Here is a 15,138-nt window from a genome sequence, read left to right as displayed (position 1 = left end):
TAAGTCATGTAGACGAACCCAGAACAGAGCTTTCGTAGGTCGAATTTGGTGAACTTGTTGATTCCCATCAACCTCTTGTACCATCACCAAGTGTTTGTCAAATGACCAAGGCACTTCACGAATAACATGATCCTTATTTCGAAGATCTTCAAACTCTATGAGTGTTAGGAAAGAATTCAGTTCTCTGAATTGGATGTTTCTGGCCGGCCTCCAAACCTTCTTCATAGTCACTTTGAGTGCATCCCTATTATAATGCCGATCCATTAGCAATTTCACAATCAAACACTTGCCTCCACAAATTGTTGCATCTTCCAATTTATTGGTCTCCACATGAATTTCCTTGTTCTCTTGTTTCGTGAGAGAGAGCCTCTTGTATAGCTCCTCTAACTTCTCCTCCATACTGCACTTTCATTCATCTTCTATGTAACTCAGTAGATGAATTGCATGTAAAATGACCTACACAACGACAAGATTTTGGACCTCTACTTGGGAGAAGCCCAGAGAGGAAATCTTTTTGTATAAATAATGCTAGATTTAATCTTAGAGTCTGCAAGCTTTTTGCACTTTGTTTGGAAAAAATAAAGTTTATTATTAAAAAATAATTTTTTTCATATGGGTTACAAATTTGTCTATATTTTATTATTTTTATTAAAAAAAATGTGTGAGACTTTCACATTCTAAGACTATAAAATCATTTCTCATAAATAGATTTATATCTATTTTAGGGTGATTTTCATCTAAACTTGACCATAAGGAAAACATAAAGTCTCTCTTTCAAGTTATGCTTTTAGTGTTTGACAAGAATTTAAATATACAATGGATTTTGTAAACTACAAGTTTTTTAAAAATATAAAGAAAGTTGATTAAAAGTGATATATAATAGATGTTGTAAATGAACTTCATTTTTCATTTTGCTACAGTATTTGTTAATGTGGAGTAAACTGTTCACAACTTTAAAATTTTTTTAATTAATTTCTCTCGTACTTTTCCACATGATACTTCCATATTTTCATTTCCATATCACCCTTCTTTACAATAACTCCACAAAGAATATTTGACCCTCTTGAGAATATTCTCACATAATATAATATATTTTTTTTAATTAATTTATATTTTGTTTTAACTTATAAATTTGCATTAATATGAAACAAGACATAATTATATGACATTGTATATGAAGAGATATTGTCAATATCAAAAGATGTGAGGATATTATTGATAGTTAGAGAAAATATTTAAAATGAATAAAAAAGATTAAAAAATATAATATTTAAATAATACAGAAAAATAGATAAGTTGATGTATAATATATTATTAAAGTCAATATGTAAAATAAAAAAAATAGATTTTAGTGATATATTTTAAAAAATAGGATAAAAACGCCATTTTGAATGCTCTTAGATTCACAAATCACTGGACTTCAGTGATCCAATGACGAAAATCTAAGGCCACATTTAGATTGAAAGATGCTCTAATCTCATCTTAATATCTAAACACCACAAATATTTTTTAATTTCAAATTTTTAACTTTTTTATCTAATCATTATCAAATTATTACAATTTTTTTAAACTTTCAAATAAAATATAAAATATATAATTCAACTTTTTTAAATTCTAAAATAAAAATAATATTAAAAATTTATATTCTAATTATATTTTAATTTTATAATATTTTTATTTAAAATTTCTTCTTTTATTTTTTAAAATTTTATAAAATATTTTAATTCAAACCCATTTCATTATTGTTTAAAAATCATCTTGTCGTCTCATGTCACTGTCAAGGGAGGCCTGCTAATCGTTAACTGCTATTTGACACAAGTCACTGAAGTGAGGTCCACTTTGACAGCATGGCGTCTCTTCACAAAGAAGTTCTAGAAGAAAAATATACAGTTTTTTGTTTTTTCTTGATAGGTGAAGAAAAATATACAGCTACTTTCAAAGGCTCACGTCTCCCGATCCAAGTGAATCTATCCACTATCCTGACGCTCGCACACAAATTCTCACAAACGAAGAGGTGAAAAACTAAAAAGAAAAAAGAATCAACAAGCTAACTGATTCCTAAATGGAGAGATCTCTTCAAAGATGGGCAGTCTCCTTGATCTGATTGGTGCCCGTTGGTTCACCAACTGTTCAACCCCCTCCTTGAAATCATCTTCTATACTAAATATTGATGACAGGCTCGAAGAAGATAGATGAGATTGGTATTGCAGTAGCTCCTGCAGTAGCTCCTCTGCACGTTTTCTTGACTTAGAATCCGAGGACCCTGAGAGTTTACCCTGCAGTACATCTTCAAGAACCATTCTTGCATCGGTGTATCGAGTTTGCTTGATCAGGCAGAGGCACAGGTTGCAGGCCTTGTTCGCATCCGGGTCGATTAACTGAGCTTTCTGATAAACCACTTCTGCAGCCATATGGTTTCCTTGTTTCATGTACGCCCAACCCAAGTTTGCCTGTGTCACACAGGCTTCCAGTGTCAAATGTTTGTTCTGACAACTAAATCATGAAATTGGGGATGGGAAATGCGAGGTGGATTCATACTTGATATAATTCTCCCTCAAAGAGTTTGAATTTGGATAATACAAAGCTAAATTCAGTTCTGTTTTGTAACAAAAATTTGAAAATTTCAGCATGCTGACAAACTCTTACAGATAGAAAATAGAAAATATGATAGAAATTGAAATGGAAAAGAGAATAAGAGATAAGAATGAGATAGACTTTGAGACTATATTTTTGCTATTCTTAAACCGCCAGTAAAATCAAAGTCTAGCACATACTTGAGTGCTAAACAACCAGAAAGAGTTAAGAGACAGCAAATAGGTAATTGAAGTAATCTAGTACCAGTATCCTGGACGTCTCTTGCTTGATGGTGACTTGGAACTTCTTTCCACGAGAGCGACCTGTTTTGGTAGCCTTGCCGTTAAAGGCCTCTCCTTGATGAATCATCCGAAGCTTCTGCTTTAGTAACTCAATCTGCTCCTCGATTCTCCCACATTTCTGCTAAAATGCTTATGGTTAGTAGTAAGTACCATCAGTGCAAGAAAGGAGAAGTAAGCTGTCAGAGAATTCCGTCTCTTAAATTTCTTTTTCTTTTTTTTTTTTTTGAAAAGAAATTTCTATTCAAAAATAAATAAATTTAAATTTCTTTTTCGTGCAAAGCGTAAGAGGTCCAAGGATTTCATGTGCTGTTTGGATCTGAAGCAGAGGACAAGGAAAAAGAAAATTTGGAATCTTGTAAGATTTGAGTTCCCTTCTTTTCCTTTTTTGGGCCAGTAAATTCCCTTCTTCTTACCCTATCCTTTTTTTTTATGATAGTTTTTTTTCACCCCATCCTTAAAATATCCAGTAACAATTTTGAACAAAATTCTCAGTTCTAACTTCACTATGTCTCTACTAAATACAAAGAAGAAAAAAAACATATTCAATTAAAAACGCAGATTTGGTTACAGACACTTGGACCCCCCCGAATTGGGTTGGACCACATCATGATATGGGAGCAATATTAAGAACTATCTTGGATAAAACAGTCTGATACCATATGCTTCGGAGATAATAAAAATGGTGAATTTAATCTTCTGATTATTATTCTATTTACAAACTAATTTGAAAAAAAAAAGCATGTAAATTCATGATGCTACTGTAACGCGAGTACCTTGTACAAGTCGATGAGGACGTTGTCCAAGGATTCCTGAGCTTGCTTGGAGCAACGATCCCTGAAAGATCTGATTGCTTCAATGGCTTCTTCTGCTCTATCTTGCTGTTTCATAACCACTGCCATGTCTTTGAGGGCGCTATCTACTCTGTCACCCGCATTTATCGCCTTCCAAAATAAAACTATAGCCGATTCGGGATCCTTCTCAACCAACTGCACAAACCCAGCACAGTTTGAGTAACTCAGTTAGATCGATTGCCAATTGCACCTTAGCTCAAGTCCAAAAAAAATAACGGAACTCAGGCTCCTAATGCCAAACAAAAAATGACAAGAAACACATATACGTTCATGTTGGAAAATTTTGGCCATTTTAATCCAAAATGACATAGTAAATGAATTCCTAGTTATAAATAAAACGTAAAAAAGAAAACTTATATTAGCAATTTTCAGACCACATATTGAAGGGTTAAGCAATTTTAAATGACAGAATCCCCGATGAATTCCCTCGTGAAACTTCATATAGATGTCCGATCATTACGGAAGGCCGCACATCGCAAATCAGCAGCAAAAGAGAAGAAGAAGAAGAAAAGAAAACAGAAGGGGAAATAATAAATGGAAAATAAAAGGTGAAACAGTACCTGGACGTGCTTGGCACGAACGTAAGGGCTATCACCGGGAGGGAGCTTGTGAATAACATGGTATGAATTAGGAAGACTCTCTTCCTTCTCACCTTTTCTCGTGCTCATCGTCTTCAAATATCTACACACACACGATCACTCTCTCTCTCGCAACCAGAGCAGGTGTTGATGAAAGAAATGGAAGAAAGACATCAATTAAGGCTATAAACAGAGAGAGAGAGAGAGAGGGATGCAATGGGGGAGCTGTGTAGGTTTGGAGAAGAATGAATGTGGACGATTTCGCGTCCGAGTTCGTTGGCTTCTGGATTTTGCTCCGCAGGGTAGGACATGGTTAGTTGCCACGTGGGATCTGGCTGTTAAGCATCTAATCATCTGTGCCCTCCTTCTAGTTTTTTTTTTTTTTTCTTTAGAGGACGGGCGTTTTTGGAAATCTATTACATTTTCTTTTCGGATTTATACTTACCATTTTGCCCCCAATCATTTCCTTTGAAGTTTTTTTTTTTTTTTAAAAACGGATCTCATTCCATTCATTTAAAAAGGACATACAACTTTGACTTTAAATAACAAGTCAATTACAAACGTTAGTAGAATCTCAGTACACTATTGTGACTGACATGGTCTAGTCCAAACAGCTTATCTCTAAAGACCGAAGTCTAAGAGATAGCACAATTCTGTTCCCGACATGAACGTGTATGTGTTTCTTGTCATTTTATGGCGGTGAATGGAAAACTGAGTTTATGGCGGCGATACATATGTTTATGGTGATGAATGGAAAACATAAGTGCAGAGAAATAAAAAAGATGAACACATGAGTTTACGTGGTTCAGCATAATACCTACATCTACGAGCATTTGGGGAGGAGAAATTCATTATAGTGTATTTGTTTACAGTCTCTCATGGTTCATCACATATCACTATACAAAGGAAGCATGAGATCCACTTGTTGATGAAGAAAATCTCATTAGTGCACTCCTTTCCGAGGTTGAAGAAGAAGAAGAAGAAGAAGTCGAAGTCCTGAGTCCCCTTTGATCATCTGGTTGAAGGTTTTTTATATATCTATTTGTTGCGTGTGCCCGTCATTGCGTGTGTCAGGATGTATTCTCTTCCCACTTGCGCCATTCATATTGATGCTCTGAAGCCTCCTGCCACCTACCTATCATGTCCCCCCTTGTTCCACACTCATAGCCTTTTGTCTTATCTCTTATGTGGCCTGGTGATATATTGGACATCACACTTTTACCCCCTCACAGTACCCCGCATTGTTGATGCTATAAAACTCGCACAACAGGTCGGAAGGGGAGAAAGAGTCTTTCCCAGCCCACTGGGGCGACTTAGGTCTTGTTCGGTGTTGTTTGGAGCCCCTGGCAGTCTTCCGGTGCAATTGTATGGTGGCGATGCGTCCGTCCATGACGGTGAATGGAAAACATAAGTGTAGAGAAATAAAAGAGATAGACACATAAATTTACGTGGTTCGACATAATGCCTACGTTTTCGGGTGTTTGAGGAGAAGAAATCCACTATATGTATTTGTTTAAAATCTCTCATGGTCCCTCACATCTCACTATATAAAGGAAGTTGGAGATCCACTTGTTGATGGAGAAAATCTCATTGGTGTGCTCCTTTTCGAGGTTGAAGAAGAAGAAGAAAAAGGAGTCGAAGTCTTGAGTCCCCCTTGATCATCTTATTGAAGGCTTTTTATACATCTATTTGTTGCATGTGTTTGTCATTACGTGTGTCAGGATGTCTTCTCTTCCTACTTGCGCCACTTATGTTGATGCTCTAGAGCCCCCTGCCACCTGCCTATCATGTCCCCCCTTGTTCCACACTCATAGCCTTTTGTCTTATCTCCTATATGGCCTAGTGGTATATTGGGATTCATACTTTTACCCCTTCACAGTACCCTGCATTGTTGATGTTGTAAAAATCACACAACAGGCCAGAATAGGAGAAAGAGTCATTCTCAGCCCACTGGGGCAACTTGGGCCTCATTAGGTGTTGTTTGGAGTCTCCGACAGTGTTCCGATGCGGCTGTACGATGGCGATGCGTACTTCCATGACGGTGAATGAAAAACATAAATACAGAGAAATAAAAGAAATGAACACGCATATGGGCTTACGTGGTTCAGCATAATGCCTACGTCCATGGGAGTTTGGGGAGGAGAAATCCATTATAATGTATTTGTTTACAATCTCTCGTGGTCCCTCATATCTCACTATACAAAGGAAGCTAGAGACCCACTTGTTGATGGAGAAAATCTCATTGGTACGCTCCATTCCGAGGTTGAAGAAGAAGAAGAAAGAGTCGAAGTCCTGAGTCCCCTTTGGTCATTTGGCTGAAGGCTTTTTATACATCTATTTGTTGCGCGTGCTTGTCATTGCGTGTGTCAGGATGCCTTCTCTTCCCACTTGTGCCACTCATGTTGATGCTCTGAAGCCCCTCAGCCACCTGCCTGTCATGTCCCCCCTTGTTCCCCACTCATAGCCTTTTGTCTTATCTCCTATGTGGCCTGGTGGTATATTGGGCTTCATACTTTTACCCCCTCACACACCACATCACATATAACCATTAAAACAAAACCCGAATGATCTCTTAGAACAACACCCACACCTGATTTATTCAACTCAAAAAACAAAGCTCCATCTACATTTGTAAGAACCCGATCTTAAGATTAGGTCATAAGATAAGTTTTATATATTTTTCTTATAATTATAAATAATAATATTAATATTATTATTATTTTATCAGATTTTACTAGAGTTTTAGTTTGAATTTAAATCTTATTTCTTCCTATCCCAACCCGTAAGCAACAACCTCATACTCATCCTTATCCCCAAAATTGATAAATCCAAATGCTATTAGGAGACGACTGATATTAGAAAACCCTACCATATATCCTCCATTTTTCCTCTATAAAAGTCTACGAAGCCTCTGTATCAAATATAACACAAAACATGATCAGACCTTCCCCCATGCACGTCTCAGCCTTGCTTCACAACAAACCACCGTCGCATACAAGCAAAACACAGAGCAGTCACCTCTCTTCCACCCTGAGTCACTTGTTTCACCGGAGTCCACCATAGAAGACGTCGACACGCCACCACCAGCCACCACAGAAGACAGCGGACCATGCTCAATGGCCAAGGCACGCCGTAGCAACCACGGACGTCAAGAAGCCTCTGCTTCTCTTCCACGGTAGCGACCTTAAGGGACGCCGAATCACCTTTCCGATGACACAGAAATTGTCGGCTATCTTTGTTCTGTCGCACCCACTCCCTCAGATAAGCCGCTGCCGTCGCTGCCATTCTCTCTCTCTCTCTCTCTCTCTCTTGTTTTCGGTCTAACAGTTCTCTCTCTAAACTCTCTCTCCCTCACTTGGCATCGCACCACACTGCCAGAAGACCCAGTCATGCCGCTTGACTTCCAGCCGTCGAAACCACCGCACCGTACAACCCCTTCTCTCTCGGTGAGTCCATCGCAGAACTTCCCCCCTCCCTCACAATCCCTCTAGTTTTTTTGGCCCCGTATGTTTTGATTTCCAGAGAAATCCTTAAGTTCTTGATGGGCCCTAAGCCCTTATATGCATATGCTAGGCTTATTTAGATGGCCTTATGTAGTAATATTATTATGGGCCAGATTTCAACTCTTGCAGATTCTAATGATCTTTAAATAGACTTGTATTTTAAATTGGGCTTGATCTTATTTTAGTTCAACAATAGTTTTAGTAATTTTATTGGGCTTCATATTTTAAAGATCAGTTTTTAATTAAATAAATATATTAGTTAAATGCTATTTTATAAGGAAGTGTTTAAAGAATTTAAAATATATCTTAAAGTATATTATTGAGCCTAATATTTTAGTTAATATTTCCTTTGTCTATTTAGTAGGATTTTAATAAAATTATTATGTTATATTTAAAATGGAAAATTAAGAAATATGTTATGAGTTTTGGAATAATATTATTACGTATTAATCTAAGTGTAATTAAGTACGATTTTAGTCAAGTAGATTATTAGGGCGTGCTTTCCTAGACATATTTAGTGATGTTTAATACTTCATATAGGTGACGAGCTATGAAGTGAGTTTCAGGAAGTAGCGCAGCGAGGTAAGTAATTTGATAATAAATTAGGATCATCATAGTTTAGCTTATATATAAGTATTATTCAAGCCAGTTCATTGTCAGCCACTATTTATGCACCACTTATGTCATATGCAAACATTATGTCATATGCAAACATGTCATCTAGCATAGCATACGTTCATGTCATTCCACATTATGTTTAAATTCAGAAATTATAATTATGTATGTATCATGTCGTGCATCTCATGTGTATAAGACACATAAGCTATTTTAAGTTCAAGTGCAAGATAAGATAAGATCAATTAATTAGATGGTCATTCAGATGCATGGTACCAATGCAGTTTAGTTTCAGGGTGGATGTGCAAGCCACAGGCTTAAGCGTGGTCCACTATAGTATGTCAAAATACTATCAGCGGCTCCCCTTGCGGCCGCGGGACGTGGGGCCGGTGCACAACCTTGCATACAGGGTTAAGTGTGTTGGCCAGTCAGATAAATTAGTTAAATCAGATAAATCAGTCATATCAGTTAGTTAATTCAGTTAAATCAGTCATACATAACATAAGTATCAGTATGAACAGTCATAAATTTTAAACTCTCAGCATAAAAATTTTTATGAAAACCTTATGTTTATTATGTTTACGTTGTGATGGATTTCTTCCTGAGTCTTCGACTCATTTTAGTTTGTTTTCATGTTTTTAACCATCCAGATGAGGATGATGAATACGAGCATGCGGGCCAGGAATAGAAGGAGCAGTTAATTTTAGTTTCGGATTTTCTAAAATAAAACATGTTTTTATGACATGAATTTATTCAGTTTATTCATTTAATATTTTTGGAAGACATTTTATTAGACATTTTTCTACAAAATAAATTTCAAATTTCATTTATGAAATTTGAAATCTCTTGCTGGGTTTATTTTTATGAAAAATATGTGACACTCCTAGCCTACGGGAATGGGGTGTTACAACATTTAATTTGACTTTATAAAGTGGAGGATGTTGCCAACTAAGACACATATCTCTAGTTGCTGGTAAAGGGTGAGAGTCTACCCGATGATAACTTTGAAGCAGATGCAATCCATGCTGTACAACAACATCTACAGGAATATATTGATGCTGGAAGATTGCTAAGTTTCATTTATACCACAAATTCCAAGCAATAGTGCAAAACTTAACAACATCCAAACTAACTGACAACAACAAATTGCAAAGAAAAATCCCAATATTTGGGCTGGAATGAAAATTAGGAAAAAGATTAGGAAATTGTTGTACCCATACCTCTTGGATCTGCTCACAAGAGAATATAACATGATTGAAACTTTCAACTTGCTTCTTACATAGGGGATAACACTCCTTAGTCTCCCAGTGTCATCTTTTAAGTAAAGAAGCTATAGGAAGGATATCATGACATAATAACCAACCAAACTGCTTTATTTTACTCGGGGCATTCATAGTCCATATGGTCTTCCAAACTTTCTTCAAAACAATAGAAGTAGAGCTTTCACCTTCCACATTATTAGACTTAGTCCTTGACACTCTTTTAAACAATCTTATCATCCAAAGTTGTGAAACTCAAAGGTATCTTCAAAATAATGTCTTGTACCACCTTTGGGCAATTCCTAGATAGTTTTAACCTATCCCATTGAAAAGCTTCACTATTAATTAAGTCACTTTTGCATCGTAATCCAAATCCTCACTAGCAATAAATGGTATTACATAATCAAGCCATCGATCCTTCCAAATTTTAATTTGTTGACCAGTTCCAACTCTTCATTTATAACCTTGTTGCTGGATCCATTTGGCTTGACTTATCTCTCTCCAAGCATAAGAAGGATTATAACCCAATCTAGAATCAATGAAAGAAGAATTGAGAAAATATTTTGCTTTAAATACCTTATAGAACAAAAAATATGATTGTTGAAGCAATCTCCATCCTTGTTTTGCTAGTAAAACAAGATTAAAATCCTCCAGACAACGAAACTCATTCCCCCATCAAACTTAGATTTACACAAATTATTCCAACGCATCCAATGTATTTTTTTTCATCAGACTTTTGCCCCCACCAAAATTGTGCCAATAATTGCTCCAATTCCTTACACAAACCAATTGGAAGTTTGAAACAACTCATAGAATAGATTGGGATAGATTGAGCTACAACTTTATTAAATTCTCCTTCCCGGACTATGATAGTATTTTCTTTTTCCACCCTTGTAATTTCTTCTACACTCGGCTTTTAATACCATTGAAAACTTGATTCTTCGATTGACCAATAAAATATGGCAATCCTAAATACTTATCATGTGCCACAGCTCCACCTGGCGTACTCCCAAGATACTATCCTAAATCTCAACTGTTGTGTTTTTACTAACTTGCTGACCAGAGGCTTCCTCATATTGCCACAACAAAGACTGAATCTGAATATTATCCTCGAGTGTAGCTCGACAAAATAATATAGCAAAGAAGAGATTATTGATACGAGGGCAATCCCGACATAGCTGAATACCCTTAAACAATCATTATTTTTAGCCTTCTTTAACAACGAAACTAGTACGTCAGCACAAATGAGAAAAAGATAAGGGGGTAAAGGATCCCTTTAACGTAAGCCTCAAGAAGGAATAATAGGACTATGAGGCACACCGTTCACCATGATTGAATATAAAACAATAGAAATACACATCCTCATCAAAGATACCCACTTTTCAGTAAATCCCATTTGACTCATAACATTCTCAAGAAAAGTCTATTTTACTCTCTCGTAAGATTTACTCATATAAAGTTTTATTGACATAAACCATTTTCTTCCCTTAAGTTTTGTGATGTAAAAAATTAAGAATTCCAAAAGCAACAAGAATTTTATCTGTAATTTGCTGTCAATGAATAAATGCACTTTTGATTGTCAGAAAACAAATGGTAAGATTGTTTTAATCGATTAGAAAACACTTTGGAAACTAGCTTATAGATAATATTATATAAACTTATAGGCCTATAATCTCCAACCTTACCAGGATTCTTCATTTTAGGAACAAGAATAATAAATGTATGATTCAGATCAATAGGTAATTGTCTAGAATTAAATATAGATAAAACAACAGTAGTTACATATTCACCCACCAGATGCCAATATTGTTGAAAGAAAAAGGGAGACATACGATCAGGGCCTGGGGATTTATGGGGGCGCATTTGATTTGATGCCTTCCAAACTTCATCCAAGTGAAATTCAGCATGTAAAAAAGAGTTTGTGGCCTCTGTAACTCAAGGTTGTATAAGAAGCAGTAAATGGTTAACTTGTCCAGAACTGGCTGAAGAGAAAACATCAGCAAAGTGTCTTAAAATCTCAGCATACATCGCTTCATTCTCACACCAACAACCCTCAGCACAAATAATACCTTGGATTCGATTTCGCTTATATCTTTGTGAAAACTTTGAATGAAAATATTTTGTATTTCGATCCCATCACTTAGCCACTGGATCTTAGAGTGCTATTTCCACAAAATCTCTTCCCTTTCCAAAAGCTCATGAATCTCCTCCTTAAGTAATTTTATTGGCTCAGTAGCTATGGCTAGAGATGAAATTGATAAATCATACATCTCTCTTAATTGTGCTTGTTTTTCATGAATCTGACTCTGAATATTTCCAAAACTATCATTGTTCCACTTTATGAGATTACGACTACAATTAGAAATAGAGGAAAGCACAGTTGATACAACACCATTCCCCTCCTCAAAAGCCAGACTCCTCCTAATAACATCCTCACAATCAAGTACACGAATCCACATAGCTTCAAAACGAAACGGTTTGCAATCATAAGCTAGATTTGAATTCCAACCAATCAAAGACAAGCAGATTGGAAAATGATCAGAATAATAAAATGGCATGTGTTTCACAGCAGCTTTAGGTAAAGACTCCAACCATGCAACATTTGCCAAGAAATGGTCTAGACGTTCAGAGACTCTATCCCCTCCCTCTCTCTTATTACAACAAGTGAAAGGGAAACCCAGAGAAGCTTAAATCCATGAATTGACAATAATCAACAAAATTACGAAACTCCATAATTTGATTATGAGGCCTAACAAACCCTCCTAGTTTCTCATCTTGTACAAGAATTTAATTAAAGTCACCACAACATAGCCAAGCCACACAATCAGTACATCGCAAAGATTTCACCAAATTCCATACCTGAGTCCTTCTAGATAACTCAGGATGACCATATACACCAGTGAGTTGCCATTTTACATGAGATAATGAATCACCAATCCATGCATCAATGTGATTTTTTGAATAACTACAAAGCTCTAAAATTACATCAGATTTTAAAAAAAAACCCAAACCTTCACTCCGACTATCACAATCAACAGCAATAAAACCAGAGAAATGCAACATAAATTTGAGAAATTCCAATTTACCCTTACCTAATTTTGTTTCCTGGAGGAAGAGGATGTTAGGATCTTCTCTCCAAACCAGAGTTCAAAGGGATAGAATAGCCCATGTGTTATAGCTTATGATCCTTATGGCGATCGGCGGGTCTGGCCTCTAGAGAGGTGTGTTGACGACCGAGTCGACGGTGGTATGTGCCATGACCTCGTAGTTTGGGAGGGGGCGGGCATCCCGGTGGTGTCTTTAAATGACACATTAGGTTCATGAGAGCCCCTCGAAGTAGGCTCGAGGAAAGCTGAGAAGAAGGGCCATCTCAAGTTCTTCCGCATCTCGGCTAAGATTCTCGATCGGCACCCGCTCACTTGGTAGGGTAGAGGGCGAAGCCTGTGAAGACTTTTCAAGGCCTCCAAATGAAAGGGGAGACTCCTGCTTGGACTCAGTGTTGCTGCTAGTTCCCGATGACTTACCAGTCGTCTTGCCTTTAACATCTAATTTTTTCCTCTTCATTCCCCTTCGGCTATGGACTAGAATGACTCTTTTGGCCCCAAGGGACGAGGGGCTCCCTCAAGAAGTGGTGGCTACAGAAGCACGACCGATCTGGCATCATAAGCAATGGGTCAATGTTGGCTCTAGTCAGCAGAGTGCCGGTCCAAACCTCCTCTTAGTGGTATTCAACCCAAGAATAGACTCAAACGAGCTTTTTTTTGGCTGGACAAAATTTGGAAAAACTCCTTATCATCTGGAACAACTTCCCACACAGCTCGAACAGGGAATTCTTGGCGGTTGGCCTCACCGGAAGAAAATTCCCAACCACTTCTTGACACAAAGAAAAATTTATTGAACCATTCCATGACACTGCAAAAGCAGGTTCCAGGCAGGCAACCCTATACTTGCTATGGGAGTGGAAGCTGTACAGGTTGCCGTTGTGGCGCCACAACTCATGCATAAAAAAGAACTCCTTAGCTATCAAGTTGGGTAGTATTCCCCTCGACTTCTAGGACCTAGCGCCAAACAATGCAGCATGACATCAAAACTCTCCATGTGTTGGGATGAAGCTGCGATGGGCCAACGCGAGATAGTCCAAAACGTTTTGAATGGGACGACAAAAAGGAAGCCGTAGGCCCTTCGCGATCATGGAGGGAAACAATGCGACCTCCAGTCGACGACGCCGCGGTGTGGAATCGGATACTCCGTAGGAGCTTCTTACTTTATTCAGGTCTGACGAAGAGGTAATTACAAACCAATGGTACTCGTCAAAGTATTGAGAGTTGTCCCGAGCCCCACGAGCTCTGGGGTTCCCGGAAGATCCCTCCGGGTGTGATGAATGTGAGCCTTGAGACAATGGACGAGAAGCGATTTTGGGTGCTATCAACATGGGTGACAAAATTCCTTCATGTCCACATGTCTTGAATATGCGGGGTAATTGGAGATTGCAGCTTTCTCCAGACCTCCAGGAAAAGCATGAAAAAAAGGCTCGAATGGTACAAACCCTCCGTCACGCTAGAATGAAAGGAACAATCTCGTAGTTCTTGGTCTGTGAAGATACTTGTTAGGTGCTCTGTTTTATTTTTCCATTGAGGCCAAACCTAAACTAGTGCTTAAGAGATAGCTCTCCATATACTTATAAGGTATGTATAGATTCTCGAGAAGGGAGGAGTTGTGATGGTCTCCCTAGACGGCCCGAATCTCATAAGTATAGAAAGTTGGATCTACCTTTGATTATTTGTCCCTCTTATGATTAAGCCTGACCCTTCTCTACTAAGGCGCCCCACAGCCCAAATGTTGCAAGCTCACTAATTGATAAGTAAACAGGGAGATCAAGCCAAGGTAGGGAGAGGAGATAGTGTTCACACGGGCACGCAACTAACTAGATGACTCGCCGGTAATCACACCGCATTAAATGCGTTGACATGGAGCTTTGGCAGGAGATCTTGTCTCTGACAGATGTTTCCGCATTAAATGCGACGACATGCCACTTAAGGTAGGGGCAGACACCTCATGTACAGGAAGAACAATGACCCCACTGGATGAGAGAAGTATAAAAGCCCTGACACATGTACAATTCGAGGTATTATTCTCATTTTCTCTTATTCTCTGTGGAGTTAAAAAAAAATAACTTAAGCATTAGAGTTGTTTTATGGCACTCCAGGTCATCAAGCTTCATTTTCTCATGTGACTGTCGAGAGCAGGTGAATGCAAAACACGTCATTAGGGCATTCTTTGTATTTTGTATTTTTATCACAAGAACGAGTTCCACACAAACAAATGGAGGCCAATTGTGGAGGAAGCAACGGTGTAGAGTGCAAACAACACCACCCACAAACTAAAGTAGCGATGTCTACTTCTTCTGTAGAGACAGACAAGACACGACTCAAGAGGAGGACACCACAAAACTCCAA

At 37.7% G+C, this 15,138-nt stretch overlaps 1 protein-coding gene across 2 annotated transcripts; it reads right to left on the bottom strand.

Moving 5' to 3' along the window:
- Positions 1–1,792: 1,792 nt before the first annotated feature.
- Positions 1,793–4,613, bottom strand: LOC108987776 (protein SULFUR DEFICIENCY-INDUCED 1-like). 2 transcript variants are annotated; one of them, XM_018960785.2, is made up of 4 exons: positions 4,288–4,613; positions 3,650–3,862; positions 2,839–2,997; positions 1,793–2,450 (listed from the first exon to the last, which is right to left on the bottom strand). In XM_018960785.2, exons 1-4 carry the CDS (start codon positions 4,393–4,395, stop codon positions 2,040–2,042), a joined length of 891 nt encoding a protein of 296 aa, XP_018816330.1. In that variant the 5' UTR covers positions 4,396–4,613; the 3' UTR covers positions 1,793–2,039. The 2 variants fall into 2 exon arrangements, with proteins under 2 accessions (XP_018816330.1, XP_018816331.1); XM_018960786.2 differs by having other exon boundaries at positions 2,839–2,994; positions 4,288–4,609.
- Positions 4,614–15,138: the final 10,525 nt, after the last annotated feature.

This window comes from Juglans regia, chromosome 7 (assembly GCF_001411555.2).
Source record: "Juglans regia cultivar Chandler chromosome 7, Walnut 2.0, whole genome shotgun sequence".
In the NCBI taxonomy this organism is placed as follows: domain Eukaryota; kingdom Viridiplantae; phylum Streptophyta; class Magnoliopsida; order Fagales; family Juglandaceae; genus Juglans; species Juglans regia.
This window is presented reverse-complemented; position numbering and strand designations above follow the sequence as displayed.

What these genes read in the sequence shown, in the direction of transcription:
- LOC108987776 (XM_018960785.2), bottom strand. Translation starts at nt 4,395, where the DNA reads ATGAGCACGAGAAAAGGTGAGAAGGAAGAGAGTCTTCCTAATTCATAC. An exon ending in TTCGTGCCAAGCACGTCCAG is followed by an intron (nt 3,863 to 4,287) that starts GTACTGTTTCAC and finishes GGGTTTGTGCAG; the next exon opens with TTGGTTGAGAAGGATCCCGA. An exon ending in AAGAGACGTCCAGGATACTG is followed by an intron (nt 2,451 to 2,838) that starts GTACTAGATTAC and finishes TGTGTGACACAG; the next exon opens with GCAAACTTGGGTTGGGCGTA.